At 39.4% G+C, this 27,180-nt stretch overlaps 1 protein-coding gene across 3 annotated transcripts in view; it reads left to right on the forward strand.

The window, feature by feature from the left end:
- The first annotated feature begins 650 nt into the window (after nt 1-650).
- The window catches only part of tfdp2 (transcription factor Dp-2), a 42,178-nt gene continuing 15,648 nt past the window's right edge, over nt 651-27,180 (forward strand). Inside the window, exons 1-4 of one of the 3 annotated variants that reach the window (XM_026934937.3) lie at nt 651-795; nt 17,378-17,442; nt 19,711-19,774; nt 25,361-25,449. In XM_026934937.3, the coding sequence (XP_026790738.3) occupies nt 17,428-17,442; nt 19,711-19,774; nt 25,361-25,449 (168 nt within the window). In that variant the 5' untranslated portion in view covers nt 651-795; nt 17,378-17,427. Of the gene's footprint in view, nt 796-1,931; nt 3,481-17,377; nt 17,443-19,710; nt 19,775-19,945; nt 22,353-25,360; nt 25,450-27,180 lie in introns of those variants that run through there. The other 2 variants (XM_026934938.3, XM_034310821.2) reach the window with 2 other exon arrangements.

Raw genomic sequence — 27,180 nt, forward strand, 5'->3', positions numbered from 1 at the left:
TGTGTGTGTATGTGAGATAAAAATCCCAGTTGAGTGTAGATAAAGCTAGGTATACCTAATAAACTGGCAGCTGAACATGTCTCCCTAATGAATAGACTCTTTTCTAGTGGCTATGTTTGGTAAGATATGTTTGGTCAGTATAGCACTTGAAGCAAATGAATATACAGGGTTTTAATTTCACTTTTGTACGTTCTCTCTTTTAGTAAAATGTAACTTGAACGCTTTATGTGCGCTGATAAATCAAAGTTTATTAAAATGACCGACTTTCCATACAAAAAAAAAACAAAAAACGCATTGCTCCTCAGTCCCTTCTTTGTCTTTTTCAACTAATTCAATTCAGCCATGAAGATTTTTAAATTACTTTGGCAGAATCCCAATTGACTCGGAGTTTAATTTATAGGTCACTAGTTAGGATGTTACAGCTATTATTTCACCCCCTGTGTAGGGCACCTATATCGGGATTCAGCCTTTATTTACTCGATCACTTCCACCGCACGCGACTTCTTTGTGCGTCGAGCGAGTTGTGAGGGCCGGTCTCATTGTGGATTATCCAATCATCTCATAGACAGGGTTCTACGTCATGGGCGGGTGTAACCAATCAGAGAGGACGGCTTGCTCCCACCGCCAAGCTTGGGTGCAGAGTTCGGCACTCAGGAAGTAAAGCGAGGGCCGGAGGAGTTCGAGCTGTCCCTGTCAAACATACAGTTCTGCGTAGTGAGATATATATTTTTAATTTGCTAATTTTGCTCCGAGTTTTTAGGATATTTCCAGTCGAGGCTGCGGATTCCAGTAGAGGTAATGATATGTTTTGTGGAGAATATGAACAGTGGCAGAAGTTCAGAGAGTGTTTAAAGCACAGCTTGTATGGAAAAGTGCTCGCGCGCTTATCATCAGCTCGCAGCTTGAGTGAGCTTAGTGTGAAATTTCTGTGCGAAATCGAGATTAATTCAAAGGAAATATAGTGTGTACATTTTGGAATGAACGCCTACTACTGGCTAGCGCTAATTTCCATGATTGTACTTGACTTTGCAAAGCTCCAACTGAATGCAACTGAATGGGAAATCAGTCAGTGTGTGCTTGATGCATAGCAAAATAAGAAGCTGGCTACAACAAGTGGAGGAAAAAAGTTAGATATTATTGCAAAATACACAAGTATGAGAGTTAAAGCTGCTTCTCAGGGTTTATTGTGTGAAGTAAACTAGCTGGGAGCTGAGCAGCACCGGGTAAAGCGCTGTCATGGTATCCCTGTGGTCCAGTGCACAGCAGTGAAGTTGAGGAAAAGCCTGTGCTCGTGAGCTGCTGTGTGTGCTGGCGCAGGGCTCAGTGCTTGCACGCGCCACGCAATACTGAAAGCAAAGTGCCTGAGCTCTTGTTTCAGCCGGGCGTTGTTCTGTAAACTTTGCAATTTGCACATTTCCGCTCATGGTGTGTGCTGTGTGTGGACACGGGCATGCTGACTAGAGTTTGCTCTCATGTCCTGGAGCAGATGGGTTATTTCAGCGACTTGACCTTGAGGAGAAGGTGCATGCCTATATTTATATATCTATATCTATATCCATATCTCACCATGTCGCTCTATTAGTATTCAGACTTCCTTCTGTAGGGGCATTTTTAGGTGAATACCAGCTGACTCAGGGCCATTTCATAAATATCTACCCCCCTTCCCCCTGGTTTAGTTGCTTAAAGCTGCCATATTTATTAAAAAAAAAAGAGACAGTAGTGTGATTGTATCTACACTGTGACCGGGTCAGTATGAGATGATTACAATATGATTATGCATCCAGAATGCTTATTTAAAACCATATAATCTGGTTAAAATATTGTTAAAATGCTCTTAAAGGTTCTTAGTATTCTGTATTTCTTTCCCCCCAAATGGTATGTTAGTCTTTTCATTTTCATAAAAAAAAAAAAAAAAAAGTAGGATAGGCAGTCTAAAGAATCTTCTAGTGTCTAGAAGCACTTTTCTGTAATGTAAATGCTATTTATATTAATTTAGCACAGACAGTGGTTATTTTAAATATTCCCACTACAGGGTGTCCAAAAAGTCTCCATACATAATACAGTGTATGCCAGCACCATGTAGGTTGTGCTTTCGCCAGTGCATGTTCATGGACATCCACTTCTCGGTTGGTCCACAACACTTCCAGTCTTTTTGAATCTCTTAATAAATTTGGCAACTGTGTCGTGTGTGATGTGCTTGTCATGTTTCCTGTTAAAGTCCATTGCAACCTTGCGACAGCTTCCCAATCAAGCCATGAGAATGATTTCAATATGTTTTTTTTTTTTTTGTTTTTTTTTTTCAAAGGTATTCTTAAAGGCAGTCTGAAAAAAACTATCTAATATAGACTAAGTATGAAAAATTTTGGAAGACATTTTGGTTAAAAAGCGTTCATTTCCCCAATGTATGGAGACTTTTGGGACACTCTGTAGAGGCTACATTATAGGAGTGAATTTGATCCAGTGGAAGATTGAGCAACAAATTGAGATCAAGCATCAAATCCCAATCAGGGAAATCGTGATCGATATCCAGTCAAATCTGATATATATAATATGTATATGTATATGTGTGTATGTGTGTATAATTTTAGAGACACTCTTATACAGAGAACACAAAGTATGGTGTCATCACCACGTGACGTTTTATGCAATGTAATGACGTTTACACCAGCTTCCAGACGTTCAGCAGACATTGGGCAAACATTCGGCTTTATTACTAAGAATGTCAGTATAGGATCTGTATCTGGTATCCAGTCCTCAAAGCCTTTATAGTGTGTTGTATTAAAAATGGAAAAATGATATGGGTATATTCCTAACCCTTGTCATTCTCATTAGAGCTCATTAAGATGGCAAGTTTTATTGAGCTTTCTTGAGTGTTTGATTGTTTTGCTTGAGCGTTCGTATGGATTCTGTACAGTAATACAACAATAAGATATATGTCAAACATAAGTATTTTATTACTCATGCTGAACATGAACTAGTAAGTGTAGCATCTCTCTGCATTTTAATTTAACCGCTCATACAGTAGCTGTGAATTGTACATGGTATAATCTTATACTGTACTGAGGAATCATGGGACATCACAACAAATCATTCGAACTCTTACATGTTCTAAAATAAAACTGCACAGTACCCTCGCCACATTATATAGTAACACTACAGAATACACCCTTCAGTTAAAAAAGGCTCCAGGTTGTTGATTACCCTAAAACAGATTCCATGGTGGTTGTTGATTGAAGACTTGGAAGCCAGAAGCGTAGGAGGAGGAAGCCAGCGTCGGGTCGACGTGAATGATTTGTTTATACCAACTGAGGTTACTTTTTTCTCTGATGTGCATGACATTGTATTTGAAAGCAGAAGTCTCAAAGCTCTATTGTTTTACAGGAAGCCTGTTTTTCATTGAATTGAATTTTGAGTAATTGGTCAAGGATTTTATTGACATCATCTCCTGGCGTAATGTGAAAGCGCCTATATAACCCTTGGGTATGTTCAAAGCCTTTGCTTTCTTTTATTTTTAGGCATGTTTTTGTTCATCTCAGTGCTTAACTATTGACTAATGAGCTTTTGAGCAGTCTGGCTGATATTTTTTTCTTTCGCTAGTCTGCAACTATGATTTTTTTTTTTTTAAGATTAATCCATTTATTATTTTTGGACATGTTTTATTCTACACCTTCTAGAAATGTTTATTGTACCTTTTTGGTAGTTGATTTAATACAGCGATCCTTTTGAGTTCTTTGAGCATCTATTAGGCAAATGTGGTGGCATGACTTCTTCTTGGACTGTTAATGATCTAGGAAATTTAAAAAAAAAAAAAGCAAGCTGTGTTTGTGTGAGATTTCAAAATACTCTCAGATGCAGGACAGGAATATTTTCAGTGTTGTGAACCCCTATTTGTTCCTTTGCTCTGTTTGTTGTTGATTAAAGCTAACCATGTCACAGCAAACCTTGGTGCAAACTTTCAGCCAACCAGCAGATACCACCATACAGCTATAGAGTTTGTTCAGGAAAATTACGATCATTGTCAGTAGTAAAGTCTGAGCTTTACAACATAATTTAAAAACCTGAGTCTGAGAAGATCTATTAGTGACAATCATACAGTTTCCTGCTGGACAGAATTTAAAATGTAACCTCATTTGAATGGTTTTCAGGAAGAAGGGACATGATTTTGTCTACATGTAGCTCCTGGTTCCAGTTAATAGGGTTCCAGCACCAACACTGCTGAAAATATACACATGAAGATGTTAATCTTTTTTTTTTATTATTTATTAATTAAGCCGTTGTGGTCATTGAGGACCTGCAAGTCTGAATATAGTTGTTGTAATGCCTTTGGCTTGTTAGCTTCCTGTACAGATTGTGAGATTTAAAGCAGACATCTGGTGATCCCTTGCAGACGGCCTGCACATTTAATCCCTCGTGTAGAGGCGAGGGAAAACGAGACCCCCACCAGGAGCTCATAGTGTCTGTGTGACAGGTGCCCAACCCTCTCTGCTACTTGCCACCTTGGGATCGTGTCCATTTGTGTCTCATTTGTGCTAGAATATGGCCCAAGTGAGCCTCTTGGTGCATAAACTTCCCTAAACACTTTACTGAGCAGCTGCTCGAATTTTACTGCCTTGTGGCTTATTTCCATCTAAGATTTTTTTTTGTGCAAATCATGTAAAGCTTTGGAACTGTGCATTTGTGTGGGAATGACAGCAGGCCAGAGGAAGCCTTATGCGTCCCTTTTGGCGCCATTTCACAGCTGTTGAGCTCAGTGCTGTGTACTCCATTGTGTCACTGTAACGTGTCCCATGAGACACTGTGCTGTTTTGGCGTGAGCGTGCGCATACGAGTCGGCGCTGAGAAGCAGAACATATCCTCCCTTCACCTTGCAACATTACTTATTCCATTCTGGGAAACAGAAGCTCCAGCGGTGAGTTTCCTGGCTGCTTCAGACCCATGTGATGCAATTGTACTTGTGGAGGGGGAAAACTTTGTGATTGTGCGCGTCAGTTAAGACCTTTAGGGCACTGTGTATTGTCCTGAGAATATTGGGAAATAAAAATTGTACCCAGGCTGTTGTTTGGATTTTGCTTGGAACATGCATTAGAGCTTTTCCTTTGGCTGTGTTTGTGGACCGTATCTTACCAGATGATACAGTGATGTTAGACGGAGATATTTACAGAATGTTCAAATAAACCAGAACCAATTTTGGGCCTGCTGTAGTTGACTCACTCTAATAACATTTACTTCTATTCCTACTCTCTGCCATGAGTTATCTCTTAAATCCTTGAGATATTTTGAGCTTATTATTAAATGTCAGTCAATATTAGGAATGCACTGTCCCCACTTTTTCAATTTTTGATACTGATACAGAGTCCCGAGCCTTGCCGATAACTGATACTGCCATCTTGGGTCAAGTCCACAGCTATTGGTGCTGTACGGCGTTTAAGAGGGGATAGGGCTAAAAACATAAAATTCTTTTATTTATTGTACAGAAATACTGTAATGGAGAAAGATAAGCAGGTCTGCGAAATCACGGAGAACACAAAGAATTAAAATATTAAGGATTAAAAGATTAAATAATACAATAACAAGTTTAAAACTAGTTCATTAAAAAAAAACAATGCCACAACCCAAAAATGCACAGCATGTTTGGTTCGTTTCCTGCAGTCGTGACCATGCAGGGTTCGAATCGCTTTTCTTGCTGCAGCTGAACTAGTCTAGAGTTCACTTGAAAGGGAACTGAGATCACTTCTCTCAGTCAGTCTTGGACTGCTTATTTTGGTCCATATCAGAGTTTTATTGCTGTGTTCACATCTGCCAAAACGAACTGCACCGAACAGGTAAACACACCACTCTCTGCAAGAGATTTGAGGTACGTTGTCGTTAGGCTTGAGGAAAAGTTGCGTCCTGTATTCATGTGCAACATGCTCTAGAGGCATGAAATGTTATTTGAGCGGATCAGAAAATATGTAAAGTCTGATCTGATGCTGATCCAGAACTGATCTCATGTTGACACTCGGTATTAGATCAGATGTCTAGGGTATATTAAATGTATGTCATTTCTAAAGAAGGGCTACACAATACAGGCTAGAGCACTAAAATAGCCTGTGTATTGTTGTTTTGGTGATTGTAGTGCTACGTATATGTTGATATTGCAACTTGACCTGTGTGACAGTCACAATCACTTGATGAAACCTGATTACAATGGAGCTGCTCATGGCACACAGAAGACCTAATCTGACTTGTAGAAATGAAAAGTGTTTCTGAACATTCAAAGAGCTTCTAAAGCGCTACTGAGTTTGAACTCTTACAGCTTGCATGTCCAGCTGCTGTGAGCCATCTGTCTGAAATTTCTCAAGAAATGTTGTGTAGCTCTCCAGAATATTTCACTTTCTCTTTTTTTCTGTCTCCCAGTATAGTCCTGTGTGTGTTGGCCTGGAAACACCCTTCAAATGGTGACATTTTTCTACTATACATAGTTCTGAAAGTTGTGGGCTTTCCTGAACTGGAATGTTTAATTTTTTTTGCACAAATCTCGATCACAAAGAAAGTTATACTATTTTAGTGAAAATGCTGTTTGAAGATTCCATAACACACCTTTTGACAGCCGGTGTCTGATTACAAACCGAACTGATTAGGCTTATTTCCATTTTGCTACAGCATGTAGCTATCCAGCAACTTGATCAAAGCCTGACATTCGCTGTGTGAGGAAATCACACTTAGGTGTAGCTAGAAGGGTTTCTTTAGGCAGATTGACTGCTGGCTCTTTACCCAATGTCATCTTTGCAAGCCTAGGAAAGAATAAAAAGTGAATAAAACTGTTTCCATTTCATTTTGGTGAAATATATATATGATTTCTTTAAAGTTGAGGTGTCAGAACATATTTTGGTCAAAACCAGATTTTCATCTTATTTTTAATGGTTTGCCAGAATTCAGCCACAGCGATACTGATGGGTTTTCCCAGACCACCTCACACACGTGATATGTGAGATTTCATGGTATGTATCCTAAACCCATTGTCCTCTCCGTCCTTCCCCTGTCCTCTGTGTAGCTCGTGCTATTCAGGCCCTCCTGCTGACTACTGATTCAGATTAATAGCTTGTGAAACCAGTCCAATCTTCAGCTGCCCTCACGATGATGTGAATAATTTCAGAACGCAGATTTAGGGCATTTGTATTGGATCTGAAGCCTTGTCAGTACATTTAGGCTTTTAAACACATGCACAGATGAGCATTTCTGTTGTACGATCATACTAAGTGACCCTGTTGCCATGGTGATAGACTGCCATGGTGCTGCACTGGTGACAGATGGAGGGGGTCACTGTGTGGAGAGCGTGAGGGTGGACTCGGACGCTCTGACACTCACCCCCCACTCCACCCAGCGTAGTTTATGCTTTCTGAACTCACTGTGTGGTGGAGGAGAGCTTCTAGTTAACCTTTTCTCTCCGGTTCAGCCCTGATTAGACTAACAGACTGTGACCTCCAGCAGAGAGAGCCTTTGACCAGCGTTTTTCACTCCCATGTTAGTATTGTTCTTTTCCAGCAGATCTAACAGAGTCACCTCTTCCAGGTCAGTAGCCTTGAGCCGGTGAAGTAGGCAGAATGATGAGAGGGTTTAGCTGTAGTGTATATTCTTTATAATGGCACAGATATGACAGAAACAATCATATCACATGTATCATGAGATTAAGGCTTGCTAGGAAAGGGCCAGTCCCATTCATGGTGAATATTGCTGCCTCGTGCTCAGTATTCCCATGGTGGGCTCCGGATTCATCCTCCTTACAAGCGCTTACAGAAGACGAATGAACGAACAAATGGACCAACCAGTCTGTAGTGCCACATTTAAGAAATAATCAGATTTTTTTTAATGATTTTTACTTAATTGTCACCATTTCTTGAGTCTGAGGAATTTAAATGCACTGACTTCCAGGCTGGGTTTTGGGAAAATTATGGATAAAATCAGTCTTTTCTTTTTGTCTACACAATAATACACATCATATATCTTTTTTTTTTTTTTTTTTTTACCTGTTCATGACAGTTTACAACCTTTTAAAAATGAGGAAAGTCTGAAAAGTTTTAAAATCAATCGGTTAAAAGTGTTTTAAATGTCTGGATTTTTTTTAAAATGATGAGATCTCAAGAATCCCGGTCATCAAAACAAGCAACAAGGAGGACAAACATGAAACGGTTGCACAAAATAGATGTTAATGTCCGATAAGTGACTTGTTACTGTATGTAAGTTCAGTGCTGATGATAGATGTGATATTTATCATGAATAATAATCAGAATGTGCTCAGTCGGGCAGGTGTTTAACATTATCGTGTGTATTATGATACAGAGTTTTAATGTGCTACCATTTGTGACAATTGAGTTCAACTGCACCAACATTTCACAGCTTAAACATGTATTGTGACGTAATTTATGACAATATCAGTATCATATCGTCAAATTGCCCAGTGGTAGAATCAGTGATATTTAAGGCCCTGTTCACACCTGGCGTTAACGTGCATCCTGGGTGATGGGATCACAGGTAGACAGCCGAGACACATAGCTGTTCACGCCTGGCATTGTGGATGTGTCTTCAGTGACTAGTCGTGATTGGATTTCATACATCATTTCCGCTGCAGAAAGGCTGTCACACACATTTATTACTTCAGTCTTCTGCAGCATTTATTTATTTAATCGTGTGGTCTGCTAACAAAACTTCAAAATGAATGAGAGATGAGACGATGAAGCTATGAAAAGCAGCTGCTTTCGTATCTGTTGTTATAGCGTCGCCTTTATCCGTTAACCTAGCGACTGAACGCTCTACCCTTTAGCACGATTCCCTAACAGTCTCGCACACTGATTACATATTTTCCATTTGTTTTATATACAATGTTTTTTTTGTGTGTGTGTGTGTGTGTGTGTGTGAAGGTTTTTAATATTAAGGGAAAGCAAAATCCAAAACTACATGGCCCTGTGTGAGAAAGTGTTTGCCCCCCCGTTAAAACATAACTTAACTGTGGTTTATCACACCTGAGTTCAATTTCTCTAGCCACACTCAGGCCTGATTACTGCCACACCTGTTTGCAATCAAGAAATCACTTAAATAGGACCTGCCTGACAAAGTGAAATAGACCAAAAGATCCTCAAAAGCTAGACATCATGCCGAGATCCAAAGAAATTCAGAAACAAATGAGAAAGAAAGTAATTGAGATCTGTCAGTCTGGAAAAGGTTATAAAGCCATTTCTAAAGGTTTGGGACTCCAGCGAACCACAGTGAGAGCCATTATCCACAAATGGCGAAAACATGGAACAGTGGAGAACCTTCCCAGGAGTGGCCGGCCGACCAAAATTACCCCAAGAGCGCAGCGACGACTCATCCAAGAGGTCACAAAAGACCCCACAACAACATCCAGAGAACTGCAGGCCTCACTTGCCTCAGTTAAGGTCAATGTTCATGACTCCACCATAAGAAAGAGACTGGGCAAAAATGGTCTGCATGGCAGAGCTCCAAGACGGAAACCGCTGCTGTGCAAAAAGAACATAAAGGCTCGTCTCAGTTTTGCCAGAAAACATCTTGATGATCCCCAAGACTTTGGACTGACGAGTCAAAAGTTGAACTTTTTGGAAGGTGTGTGTCCCATTACATCTGGCGTAAAAGTAACACTGCATTTCAGAAAAAGAACATCATACCAACAGTAAAATATGGTGGTGGTAGTGTGATGGTCTGGGGCTGTTTTGCTGCTTCAGGACCTGGAAGACTTGCTGTGATAAATGGAACCATGAATTTTGCTGTCTACCAAAAAAATCCTGAAGGAGAATGTCCGGCCATCTGTCCTGACCTCAAGCTGAAGCGAACTTGGGTTCTGCAGCAGGACAATGATCCAAAACACACCAGCAAGTCCACCTCTGAATGGCTGAAGAAAAACAAAATGAAGACTTTGGAGTGGCCTAGTCAAAGTCCTGACCTGAATCCTATTGAGATGCTGTGGCATGACCTTAAAAAGGCAGTTCATGCTTGAAAACCCTTCAATGTGGCTGAATTACAACAATTCTGCAAAGATGGGTGGACCAGAATTCCTCCACATCGCTGTGACAGACTCATTGCAAGTTATCGCAAACGCTTGATTGCAGTAGTTGCTGCTAAGGGTGGCCCAACCAGTTATTAGGTTAAGGGGGCAAACACTTTCTCACACAGGGCCATGTAGTTTTGGATTTTGTTTTCCCTTAATAATAAAAACCTTCATTTAAAAACTGTGTTTTGTGTTTACTCGTGTTGTCTTTGACTAATACTTAAATTTGTTTGATGATCTGAAACATTAAAGTGTGACAAACATGCAAAAAGATTGGAAATCAGGCCAACACTTTTTCACACCACTATATATAACGCAGTTGATCAGGCGGTCCTTTGTTGCTGTCTGGGACGCATCGAGACGCATTCACATCCACTATTTAAATGTGATGTGGCCAGATGTGTCCCAGACCACCTCCGAATGTGGTTTGAGTGCTCGAATCACAGTGTGTCTTGGAGGCGCTGGCCACTTGCTGTCCGATCAGCCAGGACGCGTGTTAATGCCAGATGTGAAGGAGGCTGTCGCGCTGTCTCTATTGGACTGTAGTCTTATTGGATTTTGCTGTTTGTTACAACTTCTGCTATATTACCAAATGTAACTCTACTGGATCCTTCTTGTCTCAATCTAGATTTAGCTTAGGCGAGTGTTTTCCACAGTCTGAACACATTTGGTTCAGTGTGGTGAGACATGTTAATGTCCAGTTTACAGCTCATAACCAAGTGCATTCTAAGAACTTCTGCCATATAGCATGAAGTGCAGATACCATATTCAGTTCATTTTTGCATATTATGGAAGTAGAGTGCAATTAAAAACCCATAATCTAAGTATTTTTGTGTGAAACAGGGTGAGGGCTTTGCAACCTGATATGATTGGATAATAATTTATTTTTCTCTTTTGGCAAGGTAAAACATTCATCAAATTCAAGTGGCAGCTGTGTCACATGACTGTATATTATCATGTATAAGTTGTAATGAGATACTATTTGTGTTAAATGCAAATCAAGTCTTACAAGCACACACCTGATTGCCGTTGCACTGACTGACATCATAAATCCAGGCAAGAAAGCAAACAGTGCTGAAAATCTTGCACGTGTTTCTTTGTGAAGGCTGTTTGCTGTGTGTGGAATGAGGTGATGAGCAGTGTGAACTTTGGAATCAGTAATAAAGGTGAAAAATTGCATCAGTAACGCATGCTAAACATCTAGTTTGAACCCATACTGCTTGACTCTACACCTGCTTTCACTTCTTAGTCAGCAACAAGTTGTCTCAGAGTGTCGTGTCCTTTGCAGCTATGCGTTTAACCCATTGTGTGCAGAGCTCAATTGCATTTGGGGGGTGGACATCTTCTTAGAGAATGATAAAGGAAAGGGAAGATATAGAGGAAAAAGGGAGAGCTGCAGCCACTTTGAAGGACTCTGTGGTTTCTCTATTCGGCCTCTCCCTCGCAGGACAAAAGGCCTTTATGTGGGACTGCAGCAGGGGTCTGATGGGATATGGGGGGCAGCAGGGTCTTTTCATCTCCCCCTTCAACACAGGCAGGCTCACCAGCTGTCGGCTTAATGCCTCTCCCATGGCTTCCCTCAGCAAGACCGACCGGCGACACGCGCTCTCTCTCTCTCTCTCTCTCTCTCTCTCTCTCTCTGTTTCTCCTGCTCTTTCTCTTTCTCACACAACACACACATGCGCACACTTGCACACATGGTTGGCTGGGATTTAAAAAGTAGGAGATCATCTAATTGGATAAAAAGTCCAATTGGACATTTTGCGTTTACCGAACATTTCAATTTGCATTCCTTTTTACAAGTGATTTATTTTCAATTTTTTAAGCTTTTGTTAAATTGTTGGAATTATCACCAGACATCTTGGGCTGCAAACATAATTATTAAGATACTTATAAAGATGGCAAAGTAATTCCAACTACTGCGGACAATTAAGGACTGTCTTTGCTAGCATTCAATCAGTATGAGGTCGTGCACTAATTACTTTCCAACCACTAGTTTGCTAAAAACTAATATTCTGCTGAAAACTCTAGGATTCGATCATAGCGATATTGAAAGTACACAATGATACCAAAATGACTGAAACTAGTTTTCTTCGTTTTTGGTTGTTTTGTTGTTGTTGTTTTTTTGGCATGGTTGGGGTGGCATTTTATCATCCCAGACTTTTCTATTATCAAAATATCTGTAGAGTTACTCACAGTCGTGCTGTGTGGTATTGGATATGATCAGCTCAGTTTTGGTGCTAAAGTCAGTTCAGATGTGAAATATTTGCACACAAACGTTTGCTTACTTTCCTCATTTTCTCTTACATCACTGCAGAGAATGTGCTCAGTGTTTTATACATGTGATTACTTGTAATTTGATGCAAACACGAGACAGTAGGGCTGTTCCTCAATCACTGAGAATTCAATAAAATCTAATTGTGTGTGTGTGCGTGCACATGTTTGCGTGAATACATGGGTTATGAAAACAAGATGTGTGTAAAAATAGGTTTATAATTCCCCCAGTATTTCATATTTTTTGGGAAAGGGTACAAGTGACAGAGTAATTCTAACTACTACAGATTATTATGCTTATTTTTATGCTTATTGCTTATGATTATCAGTTTGCTAAGTAAGAAATAATACATAACAGGACATGCTGTTATAGTATTTATTTATTAAAGAACAACATATGCTTTTGTATTTATAATTTATAATTATATGTAATGGTGCTGTTATCACTTGGGTTACAGTATATAACAGCTATAACCAGTCATTACCTCCCCTGCCTCTTCTTTCTGTTTTGAAGACAAAAAAATTGCAGCTTGTCATGTGACTGAGAAACTGCAAAGCCCTCAGGCCTAAAGATGGTCCTGTTTCCTTAAACTTAACGCAATAACTTTACCTCCGACTGTTAGTGCTGACACTGGAGACTCCTTCCTGTTCAGTAACCATCTCCTTACAGAAATAATCACGAAGAGTTTATACAACTCCTGTTTAAGAAAATTAATCAGCACCACCAGATTCAAGGGTTCAACCATAATATTGATTCTACGCATTTTGGAAAATGAATTCCTGGGCAATATGACAATATTAATATCTCAGTAGATTACATAATGCTCATTTTTGAGAGTATTGTTCCCTAGTTGTAGCAGCTAGCTGATTGGATGTTTGGGTTTTTTTTTCTTTTAAAATAATTTTTGCTTTCTATTTTAAACACCAGTATCACTGAAATTGTTATTTTTTTTGTTTGTTTTGTTTTGTTTTTGCCCTGCAGATGTGGTGGCATGTAATCAAATCTAAATATCCTGTATTGTGAAAAGACTTTTCTAATATCGTTCTTATTATGCCACATTGCTCACCCCTATATTCAAGTCAGTTTTATTCAGTTAGTGTATCCGGTTTTTAATATAATATTTATATTTGTTTTATCAATGGAAAGTTGTCTGTTTCATGAACTGTGAAGGTTGTGCGTTATCAGGAAAGGTAGAGCTTTAGCTGAATGCGAGTGAAATGCCGCCTCGGAGGCTACAGCAGGTGTGCAGCCGCAGTCGCAAACAGTCAGCAGGTGCATGAAAGACACACAAACAGAATAATCGAAGTGGAGCAAGATGTTGACGACTTTTAGGGAACATCTATACTGCAGATGGCTGAATTTGCATTATATATTTAGACGTTTAGACATTTCTCTGCTGTTTTTTTTCTGCTGGAAGTGTGTAAGGTTTTGCAAGTCTTGCATGACTTTCTTATCTGTTTAGAAACAGTGTAACATTTGACGAGTATCATTCATGATTATTCATGTATGCCATAAATTTAAATGGGCTACATTAGCAGATAAATGCCTAGGTCATGAATTTGCTTGCAAACACAATAGCAGTAGTAATGAAGTATAACCTGTTAAACAGCTAGGGCTGAGTGCTGTAAAATTATTCTCATATATCACTATGTAATCTCAGACATCACTAAAGCAGGACAATATCACGGTATATTGTGTTCTGGTATAGAATATTGCAGGTATCTTCAATGCTTCTATCACTGGCAGGAATAACTTGTAGGATGTTACAATCTTTTTAACAGTATTTCAGATTTTTTCCCCCACTATTTATTCCCTTGGCAAAACTAGAAATTGTAGTATGTGTGTATCCTGAAAAATGTGTTTAGTATCATTTATCACATGATATTTTAGCCATATTGTCTGCCTCTAAACGTTTATTGACGTATCATACTTTTCACAACTCTTTCACATCTCAATACGTTAACCATTTTCGTTCTGTGATTGTTACCTGTATTTGTTAGAAACCCGAGGAAGTTTGGGAAAACCCATCGGGTGTGGCTGTGCCTGAATTCTGACAGACAAACAGGTCCAAATTTTAGGGGGTTTTTGTGCCTGTAATATATTTTTCAACTCAGCTTTAACAACCATACATATTTTTCACCTAAACGAGTTTTTAATCTTGCCTTGCTGTCTTTCTGCAGAGATCATGTTCTGTAAGGAGCCAGTTTAACAAACAGTCTGCCTATACTTAAAACCTTGCTAGCTAAGTGTGATTTCCTCACACAGTGAATATCATGATTTGACCAAGTTGTTAGATATTACGCAAGATAATCAGTTCAGATCAGTTTGTAATCACATACTAGGGCTGTGCGATAGGGACAAAAATGCCACGCCTTAGTGTTTTTACCAAATACTTCAACAACAATATGAATATGACTGTGCCTTCACACTTGATGTTTGAAGTGATAGTTAAACGTAGCATAATTATTTTATCACAGAAGAATCTGGAAAATGCAGTTACCTTCAAAAAGATTTTATTAAGCCCAGTGATGGATCACAATATCGCCTACAGTGTCTTCATTTACAACAAATAGGCTAAATTAACGTAATAAATAACAATCCAAAAGAACCAAATGTATTTTCTGTTTAAATTAGGAGTGAAACAAGCCTTCAGCAAGTCTAAAACAAAATGACAACAATGACAACTTCTAGCATGCCCTTTTTTTTTTGTCTTTTTTGGGCGTATTTAATTAGACCTATACGCCACAAAGAATGGCAATTATAAAGTACACAGAGTACACAAAGCGATGTAAAATTATCCGTAATACTATGGTAGTGTAGCCCAAGTTTACGCAAATAAAAACGGTCTAGTTTAAAACAATAATATATGCTTAGTGTATACGTTTTAAGAAAGCCTACTAATTGCCAGGTGTAGCCTGTGTCCGAAACATTGAAGACACATCCATTTATTCACAGTGAGAGCCTTCATCATGTTGGATGTGTTATCTGCAGACTTGTTGCTCCTCGGGTGAGCCCCATGATGCTAAAGCTTCGTTCATGCTGTGTGCTATGTTGTCCCTGAAAGAAGTGTGCAAGCATCGAGTTTGAAGTCCCTTATTGATAAAATGGACTGTAAGTTCAGATGTCTGGCTGGACCATAAGTCTGCGGTGGTGGCAAAATATTCCACTTGTTGTAGCTCGGCATTAACACTTGTCCCGCACTTACTGTAAAGTTCGGGTATGAAGACCTGAGTAAAGTAGGTTTGTGATGGTAGTTTGCATCTCTTATCTAGCATGCGAAGCATTTTCTGGAAGCCCTCTTTCATAACAGCGTATACAGGAACCATGTCTTTAATGATGTAGAAGGTTTTGGCCTTTTAGAAGTAGACACGTATGACGTTATGCTACTGAATGCATTCGGGATTAACGCTTGCTTAAGTTTGGTAAAGGATGTGTGGTCTGGCCCTGTCGCAAGACACTCTTCATACAGTGCTTTGCGGTGTTATGTAAGGTGATGGAAAGGTTCGATGTGCTGCCTTTCTGTGTTCCAACTTTGACGAGGCAAGCCCTGCATAACACCTCGCTCTCTTCTACATCCTCTTTCCTAAATATATCCTCCCAAAATATCTCCAAATAACAGAGGACGCTTTTGTTTTTGGAACCAAATCCATACCGCTGTCTTTAGTTGCACTCATTTCTACAGCGCAGAAATTTGTGTACACTTTGTCTTCACTCAATCAAGGAGACATTCGTGATTGGCTAGCTTTCACTGTACGCACTGGGTGCATGTGACCTATGTTGCTGTATATGACTAAACAGGCTGCTTATACCACGGCTGTCTGCTGTATCAATACCGTAAGGTGTTCATACTGCGGTACAGATATGTAAACGATGTAAACGGTATATCTCTCAGCCAAATCATATACCAGCTGTCAAAATGGTGCTCCTTCAGCTGGAACGAAACCTTTTTTTTTTCCTTCTTTTTTTTCTACCACATCTTTTTGGACTGCTGCTCATGCTACATCACAATTCAACACAATGCAACACACCTAAAAGAAAGCAATATAACCCTCTTCTATATACATGAGCTCACAGAAGCCCATGATTGGCTATTTGTCACTTTGATTGACAAGGAAGAGAGAGTATGCCATCCTTCCCAACCATTTCTTGGACTCCCTGGGTGTGGCATCCCTGGGAGTTGAAGTCACAAACGAATGAATGAATGAATGAATGAATAACTTGAATTTTGTGTGAGATCCATGCAAAATAGAAACATATTTTAGTGTTCATTTCAGCCTGTATTTTTAAAACTATATTTAGGAGAAGATGTCAAAATTGTCAAAAGTTAAAGTTTTCCCAGACCACCATACATGCATATCATTACATACAGCTCTTATCATCTTCTGTGACCAATATTTGATGGTTTGCATATAAATATATATTCAGGATTTTGGATTTCTGCTTGGATGTCCCTTTTTTCAGACAAATGTATGATCTTAGAACCAGCTCATCATGGTTATATTCACATGTGCAAACCCACACCATGGAAGATTGTAGCATGTAGAGCATTTGCATAAGTGATGTGTTAATTTCTCTGGTAGTGAGAATAGTACAGTGTTTGGTCAGTTGATGACCTATAATTAGTGTCATACGCACAGCAATATGAGATAAGGACACAGAGAGCACCCTTATATGCTACATTAATATGAGTCACTTATTAATCTTCTTAAATATCGGACCGTGACCAGTGTATGCAAATGAAGTTCACTTACTATAAAAATGTTGAAGAAAGGAGATTGTCAGGCTGAAACACACATCTGGCTGCGTTCATTTCCTTGCTTGATTTGACGCATCTGTGTTTTTGTGCTATAAGTAGTATATATCAACTGTACCGACACACAGCCTACTGTATTTAATCACACACACTCATGCATACAAACCTTTTATACATCTGTGCATTATAGAGACGCTTTCTCTTCTGACACACTTTTGTCATTCCTCAGTATTATTACTAAAGTTATTATCAGTAAATGTGTTGCATATCTATACTCCTGACATGTGTGTTTGTGTCTTTCTGTCTACAGGAGGCTGGAAAACTGGTGACTAGTCGAGGGAGCTCATTGCTATCTCCTATATGATGGCCAACGCAGTGAGTAATAACACACTCTCTTTATGTGTGAAGTGTTCAAATCAGCATGCTGTGTGTTAATCAGGTTTGTTATTCATTCATCTTCTGTAAATGCTTTATCGTGGTCAGGGTCATAGTTGATCAGGAGCCTATCCCAGGAATACACCCAGCATGGGACACCAGTCCATGCACACACACATTCACACACTCGTTCACACCTTGGGGCAATTTAGAGCAGCCAGTCCATCTCCCAGCATGTTTTTTGGAGGTGGGAGGAAACCGGATAACCCACACAGAAACTCAGTACAGACAGTAACCCGAGCTCAGGATCGAACCAGGGACCCTGTAACGCTACCCGCTGTTCAGCTGAGGATTTAAGTCAGTGTTAGATTTAACAACCTGTTTGCATTTAGTTTGAATCTGTCTTTTGATGAAAATTCACAGTAGTAATTCTCACATGTAAGTCATTTGGTAATTATAAGTTTTAGTGTTGAACTGCAGCAGTTTTAATAAACTGAATAAACTGAACTGTTTTAGTAAGTTAAATCCAGCATACAGCTCTGACTGTATCTCTAACATGCAGCTATTCCTTCATAGGGATGTGGGAACATTTACTAACATTACTCTAATGACCACAATTATTACACTATGTGCAATTCATAAAACTTTATTAAGTGTACAAGTTTATTAATTTCAAAGACGTGTCATCAAGTTTGCTAGTTCTATTATATTAGCCTAACAGGACAGACACTACAGAATTCCTTTTCTCCTAGAAGGTAAAAGATTTAATCATGTCATAGTCGAAAAATATTGCTAATGTTACCAGCCAAGTAAGTGGTATGATATGTCATCATTCTCCAACTATAAAGTGCCAAAATACATGTACAGATCAAGGAACATCAGTCCACAGTCTATCTAGCACTGTGCATGACCGCATTGCCGTCCTCTTGTCTCGCTTCACGCCACGAGCGGTGAAGAAAATACCACGCCGTGCATCTGACTTCCTCTGTATAGCTGTATTTCCAAAGCGAGCATGCAAGTATGGTGGTGGTGGCCTCGTTTTAATATGTGTTAAATAAAATGCCATTACATTTCATCATATGTTTTATGTAGAAGGGAGAATTGTTTAGTTTTCATTATGAAAAAAGTTATCCACCAGCATTTTTCTGCTTAGTTTTTGTCAGCAAAGTGAATACTGGTTTAGATCACTGTGTCACAAACTTGAGTGTTGTAGCAGATTTTAATGAATTAGCTGAGAAACTTTAGTCCTAGCAGACCTGACAGTGTTCCGTGCAGAAGCTGCTACACGCAATCACATAACAGTGTATTGACATGAGACTCTTGCTATTTATGTGCATTCACAATATGTGCCACTCTCCTTGTCAGCTCCTTTAGCAAGATTAGCTCTGCCTACTTTACCCTGAAATATTGGCTACATATAGATGTAGGAAAATCATCAATTATTCATATTTTGTATGATGGTGTACTATTAGAAAGCAAGCATGGATTTGCATTTCCTGGGACATTAAGATGAGACTGCTGATAACTTGTTTCATACAGAGAAAAATCTTTGATAAATTTGTGATACCAGATGGAAGGAGCTCATAGTAACACTGGATTTCATTGATGAATATTCATAAGTTTGAATAGATATGGTAAAATTTTGACATTCTCCACTAAAGATACAGGTTTTCTTGATCTGAAACATATTTCTCTTTTGCATTTATCTCAACCACAAGTAGACTTGTAAAATCACAAGTCTCTTTACTCCAAAAGTGAAAAGGGTGGAAACTGCGTGTAAAGATTTCATTCCGACTGCGGTGCAACAGTATAATTTTGACAGCTGATATCTGATTACAAACTGAACTGATAATACTGTGTTCTTTTCATTACTCTTCTCAACCACTCTTTAACAGACTGACTGTTTTTTTTTGTTAAACGCACTCCTTCGCAGGAAGACAGCCTAGTCAAGATTAAAATAAATAAAATAAAAACATTTCCATGTTGTCAGATATATGTATGCTTTCTTAAAGATGGGCTGTCAAAGTAAGTTCTAGGCAGAAAAACATGATTTTTCATCTCATGTGGCTGTTTGCTAGAATGCAGCCACAGTGACCTCTGAAGGGTTTTCCCAGATCACCTCACATGTGCTGCCTTTATAATATTCCTCCCATACAACTTTAAGTTGTTTATGGGTGTGTTTCATTTACACAACTCTCTGTTTAGGACGTCTGTGGAGATAATATCTATCTACTAATCACTTTCACTTTCAATGTCTTCTTCTTTAAGGTTGGCACTGCATCTATGTGTGGTGATATAAAGGCGTTTTTGAGTAACCAGAACCTACCGAAAGGTAAGAATATTCCTCCTTTGCTACATTACAGGGCAGATGACTTTGACTCAGATCTACCTCTAATGTGACCCAGCCTCAGATTTTCCTGTGGTTTTTTTTTTTTTTTTTTTTTTTTTTTTTTACTCCATCAGATCCTTTTGAGAATTGTGTAGTAAAATTTGAGTCGAATATTTTGCAAAGTGGGGATAAAGCATTTTGAGGAATGAAATCCAAGCTGACACTGTTATTTAATAATTGAGTAATATTTGATAGTGGAGCATCCAGCCGTTCTAGGTGACATTTACAGGGTAGCCTACGTAGCAGTGCTCATCTCAGATATCATGAGTTCCTCAAAGATGTCTCAGTAATACACAGCGTAAATAAACATGATATTAAATCCATGGGCAGAATTGATGGAAAACCTGTTGATGCTTAACCCTCACAGAATATGTTTGTGTACACTGAATGAGCTGTAAATGTATTTACTGTAAAATTACATCCATGCAAAGTGAGGTCTGTTTTCGCTCCATTTACTTTGCAGATCAAATCAAAGTTAAGCTAAACGGTTCGTATTAATGTGATGCCTTTATGTCAAGTCGAGTCAAATGGGTTTTTACTGCCATTTCTCTATATCGCTTATATACATTGGAACAGAAATGTCATTTCTCCAGGACCATGGTGCTACACATAAAGTGTATTTGCACTTTGTGTGTGTAGATAAAGAAATAGTTATTGAATATCACAACAAGAAAATACTATTATGAATGATAAGTTCTTCCTCTGTCAGAATAGGTCTGTGGCGCTGTCTACCCAAACCATACATTTTGAAGTATGGACACGAATATCAAATACACTGAGTATCTATCTAACACTACTTCATTAACCCGCTAACAAAAGAAAACCTGACATTATTGACCTGTTTTATTTTGTGTTTGGTATTTACTGTAGTATACAATTTAACTGTTCTTATATGATCTGGACATTAAGCTAGCACTTTGTTAGAAAGAATTCCAAAAGTCTGTCTTTAGCCCGAGAAAATTGCACAAAAAAGCACAAACACTGTGTAAGGTGTCATATATCAAACAGCCAGAATAAACCGAATAAAAGATGAATAGTCTGAGATGGAATACAGACTCTCACAATAAAAGCCTTACATTTTCCATAACGTGTGTGCATTTTTTTTAGTGTGTGGTTCTGTTGTGTTAATGCTTCAGTGTTTGAGAATACAGTGTAAGCTAAGCAAATCCACATGTTTAGGCATGAAGTGAGTTTAGAGACAGTGACGGAGAATCACGTTTCTGTGCTGGGACAGATATAAGAGGTGTAGCTGAGTATTTAGAGTTAAAGTCACAATTTCACTTCACGTGAGACAAGAAACAATATCAGCTGCTTGTTTTGCTGTATCCTCTGTGCTTCTACATCACACACACGTTTAGATATCCAAATATCCAAATAACTGCACACATCACTGTGTGTGTGTGTCTGTGTGTCAGTTTGTGTGTCTCTCTCTGTTCCTGTGTCTGTGTGTGTGTGTGTGCTTCTCTCTCTCTGTGTGTGCCTGTGTGTCTCTTTGTTTCTGTGTGTGCCTGTGTCTCTGTGTGTGTGTGTGTGTGTGTGTGTGTGTGTATGCGTATGTGTGTCTGAGTAGGCTGAGCAGCAGGTTCCTGTGAATGGAGAGCCATGCGTGTACGTGTACTTGTGCGTGTACGTGTACTTGTACGTGTGCGTGCGAGTGTGTGCACGTGTATGTGCGACTGTGTGAGAGGTGTTCCTCCTCTGTAGTAACAAAGACAGAGTGAATGTATGTGTGGAGAGGAGGTGCTGGTGGAACCGGGCAGACGTGTCCATGGTTCTCCTTTTCCTTTACTCCTCTGTCCATTCCTCTCTTTATCTCTTGCTCGGGCTAATGGGCTTTACACATGTTTACTACACGCGTGTGATGAGAGGAAACTGAAAGTGTGTTCTGTTTTTTGCTGCCTCTCTTCCAAAATAATCAAAGTATCCAGAACTGGTTTAAACCAAAGATTAAATGGACTGCAGACTTGTTTAATACTGAATTCTTTAAAGCACCAGTCCTGAGTAATGAGTCACGAGGGCTTTCCCTCTCTTGCCACACCTAATTAAGTATGCGTAACCTGTTAACAAAGTCTGTGGTTGTTAAGCTGGCCGCTTAACAACCATCTGGCCAATCAACTGGCCGATGTAGCTGTTTATATTTGTACATATTTGTATTGTAGTGAAATGTGAGTGTAAGTTTTGAACTATAGATCATTTAAGCAGCACAGCAAATATGAGCAAAGCCCAGTGTTCAGTTGAGTGTGTGGATTTTATAGTTTGAAAATGAATAACGTCTCATCAACTCACATTCAATATGATGTGTGAGTAGCGTTCTATCCCATGGCCCACCTCTACTCTGTAGTTCTTCTGTAGCTAAAAGTTCGGGGGAGGGGAGGAGTGGTCTGCCCCGTGTGTGTATGTGTGTGTAGGACTGCGAACGAATCTTGAGTGGTGGACTTATGAAAGACAAGCAGTCTGAGAGAGAAAGAGCGAAAGGTGACGGGTATGGACCTACTGCTCGTTCCTCTTCAAAAACAAGCAGGTAACTTACTGAGATTGAGTCTTGTGTAGGCAGATCATTGCATCCAGATCAACACTGTCGAGGTTACTCTGTGTTTAGTCTTGGAACTTATGGAAGCTGTGTATGAAGTTATTTGTAGACGTACACTCGTTGTTGTTGTTGTTTGTGTTTTCTGCTTCCTCTTTGCTTGTTTTGTCGTTTTAAGAAATCAGTGATTAAAAGTAGAGATCATTTAAATGTATAAATGTGTAAGTTAGGCTTTGTGTGAGTGTGTGTGAGAGTGAGCGCATGTGTGTACGCGTGTGCACGTGTGTCTCTGCTGGGGCCGAAGCTCAGCTGTATTCTAATGAAGCTCTGCTCATTGTTACTCCATAGAGCCGAGGCTCTGATACATTCCTCTGCTGAGACCCCGGCCGCCGTGTGTGTGTGTGTGTGTGTGTTTGTGTGTGTTTCTAATGCTCAGGCTCTGCGCTCACAACCCCAACACTCACGTCACAGCTTTCTCTTCTTTATCATACACTACAAGTGTTTGATTCAGCTATATAATATGAATTTATCCATGTGAAGATCAACTCAGTCTCAGCGCCGTTGAACGCTCAAATCTAATTGGTCAGAAGATGAATTTAAAAAGGTGTTAGCAACGTGTTGTGGTATAAGAGGAATAAAATACCACACGATGTGCTGTTAACTTTGGGGATGATTATTTTCCTATATCAGCACACCTCATGTTTTATTCCTTCCTTCATATCCTTAATCATTTCAGAATGACGAATTAACAATCTGCCAAAAATTCAATTCTAATACACGTCAAATCTGCAGTCATACATTTGAAAAGCATTAAGGAATAAACACATAATAATGCTTTTGCGTATTTGATCTGTAGTTTGAAATGTTGATGTCATTCCTATTCCAACTGTTGCTGCGATGCTCCTGATGATAACAGTGACTCGCACCATGCTGTCGTCTTTATTCTTTACTTAGCAGTTGCATTTTAAAACATCCTGAGATGCTGCGCTCTCAAGTCACCCACTTTATGCACTTTACTGTAGCCAAAAGGATGTTGTCTAATAGGTGCATGAGATCAATTCAGGGATATTAATATGGCTTTAGGTACATGTACATTCATTCATTTGACTTTTTGTTAGTTTTTTTTTTTTATCCAAAGCAACCTCGCTGAGCAGACAATGGTTAAAGGTGTTGCTCAATGGTCCACTGGCAGCTTGGCATTGCCAACATTTCTGATCTTTGTAGCCTAGAGCCGTAACCACAGAGTCACCACTGCTTTGTATAAATGCAGCTATAGGAAGACATGCAGTGGCAGTGTGCATTTTATAATTATGTGGTATTTTTAAAGATTTATATTAGTTCAAAGAGGATAGAAGAAAGTCATGACAGCAGAAGGTGGCCATTTCAGAGTAACAGTTTTCTGTAGGTGTAAGTTGAGGTGCTACTGTTTAATATTTGGCCATATGCACCTATAGGCAGTACTTGGCACAATCAATTAAAAACCAGGCCATTATACAGCAGCTAGTGCTCTTTTCCACACGTAGTCGGCTACCTTGGGAGTCAAAACCGTGATGACATGATATGCTTCAGAGAAAGCAGGGATCAGCAACAGGGGAGACTTAATAGAGATGGAATTGGCCATAATAGAGATGGAATTGGCCATGAATGGCTAGTTTGAGTATTTCAGAAACTGTTGACTTCCTGTAATTTTCACACACGATAGCTTCTAGAGATTACACAGAATGGTGCAAATAATAAAAAACACCCAGTGAGCAGCAGTTCTGCGGTAATAAACGCCTTGTTGGTGAGAGAGGTCAGAGAGTATGGCCAGACTGGTTAGAACTGACAGGAAGGCTACAGTAACTCAAATAAGCACTCTTTACAACTGTGGTGAGCAGAAAAGCATCTCAGAATGCACAAGATACCTTGAGGTGGATGAGCTACAACAGCAGAAGTCCACATCGAGTCCCAGTCCTGTCAGCCAAGAGCAAGTATCTGAGCCTACAGTGGACACAGGCTCATCGAAACTGGACAGCTGAAGATTGGACAAAGACCAGGCTGTCTTTTGTATCTTCATGATTTTATGCATTATGCAGCTGCCACATAATTTACTGATGCTTTTATTTACATAATTTCTATCTAAATAAATGAATTATTTTATTTACATACACTATAACTGTGTATAAATGTATTATTTAACACCAAAAAGGAAGCACAAAACATTTTACAATTTTAAAGATTGACTACAAAATTTTAATTTCTTCCAATCAGAGATTTTTATAAAGATACTGAAGTGTATTGTGTCAGTTTATCATGATGTCCATATTATTGTCATATTTCCCAGCTCTATCTGACCCCTAGTAAAATTTTCATTCATTATTGTCATTCTTTGTGTAGCCTGTGGGTGTATATGGTATCTGATGATGTATGCCCAACGTGTACAGTATTTTTTCTCTCTTGTGTGCTTCAAGGCCTATTTGCATCGCCTTGCATTCATATGCAAGTCTTCAGGGTATTTGCATTCCCATTCAGACACAGAGCCCCTGAGAAAATGAACTCTTTTTGCACTTTAGGCACGTCACATCCACTGATTGCGCGTATATCCTATTGAGCCACACTGAGCCTTTTCAGTGTTATTGTGCCTTAGCCTCCCACACATGAGCACTTGGCCAGACTTGGCCAGATATGCCCTTTTAGATGCATGTTTGGACACATTTTTTAAAAAATGTAATCTGTAAAAGTGGTTTCTGTTGATTGTTTAATACAGTTTAACTGCAGTTTCCCTCAAAACCTTTATGAGTGCTGGCCAAGCTGTCAGTCACTGAGCCAGGCTTTCAGACTAATGGAGTCTTTTTGGTTTAATGTGTGTTAAAAAATCACTGTCCAAATGTCAGAATTGTCATGGGGTAAATGTAGTACTGCTTTTATATTCATCATAGCATTCTACTGTGGTGTATATTCTGTGGTGTATATTGATTATAGACATGAACGTGACCTTCTTTGTTGTTGTTTTCTGTTTGCAGGTAACATTTCTCTTGTAGCACCGTCCAACTATAGCCCTCTGACCAAGATCACTTTAGGAGCAGTGAACTCTAATGTCGGCGCACCGATGGTGAGTCATCGGCTGGAAAGCTGTTTTGTTCATGCACATGCTTTCAGCTGACAGGCTTGTCCTTAGTACTGCAGCAACCAAATTTTTCCCACCACATCAGCATTAATACAAGGTTGTAGCCACTATAACAATATGTAAATATGTTCCTTTCATTGGCTCACTGTTTTTGACCTCATGTCATGGGCTGTTGAGGCCTGTCCCATCTGCAGCATTCAGGATCAAGTACCAATTTGTTGTCGGTTACATTTTATTAAAAGATACATATTAGAGACCATAATAGCTGACAAACTGTACACATACTACAGAAGTAAACATCTCCCACAGACTTGATCATTCTACATTTTCTTCATTTTCTTTAAGATCAGTGACAGGATATAAGGTTGTTTTCTTTCCGCAGAAAACATTGTATTAATCTTAATATCATGCGTTTTTTGTTTAAGACCTTAAAGAAGAGACCAAATGTCCAAATGTCTACAGTATAATCTGTAGTTTCTAAGACACTTACAAATTCAAATTGGATTCGCAAAAAGTAGGGTTGCAGGAAACGTGGACTTTTCATTTTCCATGTTTTTGGCAAATGTTTGCAGTTTATTCAGACAGGATATGGGTATGGGTAGACATGGCTCTGTATAGAATGGCTACATCATTGGCTTTCTAGGTCTGTAACATATACAGCCCTCAGAATCATTAGCACACTTTAAGAGATTGAGCAAAACTTAATGTATAGGGGCTCCCAAGTGGTGTAACAGCCAAGCATTGGCGCTATTGTCAGGAGATTGCAGGTTTGAATCCCGAAGATGCCACAGAAGAGGGTAGTCATGCAGAAGAGGGTAGCTAGTGCTGTCCTTCAAAAAGATGCAGTGGAGGCAGTTTCTAGCTCTCACCCTCCCAAGAGGAGAGAGCGAGGGGAGAGCGAGCTTGCGGTTAGCAATTGGCAAATGAGGAAATGGGGTGAAAAAAAAGTTGAAATCTTGTAAAAAAAAATTTTAAACCTTATAAAAGAAAATTTAGAGACAGTAATCTACATTTTCCATTCAAACAAATACTTATCATTCCTGTAGTGATGCACATAATTAAAATTATTAAAAAGACTGCATGCAAGGACATATAAAAAGCACCTGATACCCTGTGTGTAATATTGTGGTTGGATAGTGCTTTGTGGGTAGTGTTGCTGGGGCTGAAATAAATCCCCATAGGGGTGCCAATAATTCTGGAATTGCTTGCTTGTTTGGTTTTAATCATAATCATTGATTGCAGAACACTGTGTGGCCAGCAGGTGGCATTGACGCATCGTGATCTGCTGGTTGTATGGCCAACTGTGTGCTTGTGTGCAGTGTTGAGTTGAGGCACTGAATTTTGGATATATGCAGAGTGGAAGAGGAGGACAGAGGGAGCAGGCAGCAGAGGTCAGTGGGGACACAGTGAGGGAGAGCGACGGAGAGAGGAGGAGCGTGCTTAAAGAGTAAAAAGAGAAAGAGCCCGGATAAGCAGGTGGATAGAACAATACATCATGTAGGAGGTCAGGAAGGAGATTTCTGAAAAACAGGTTAGAGGAGCAGAGGAATCCTCATTTAAGCTTGGTTAGTAGAGAACAGATCTCTGTGTGTTTCACTCCATTAATGAGCTCGTTAGTGAGGTAGTGTTGACACGCGTGACTTCCCATTTACAAGCCCACGCAACACAGAGCACGCTTGCCAATAGCATGGCCCTCCGTACTGTATGCAAGGCGAA

Source organism: Pangasianodon hypophthalmus, chromosome 14 (assembly GCF_027358585.1).
Source record: "Pangasianodon hypophthalmus isolate fPanHyp1 chromosome 14, fPanHyp1.pri, whole genome shotgun sequence".
Classification (NCBI taxonomy): domain Eukaryota; kingdom Metazoa; phylum Chordata; class Actinopteri; order Siluriformes; family Pangasiidae; genus Pangasianodon; species Pangasianodon hypophthalmus.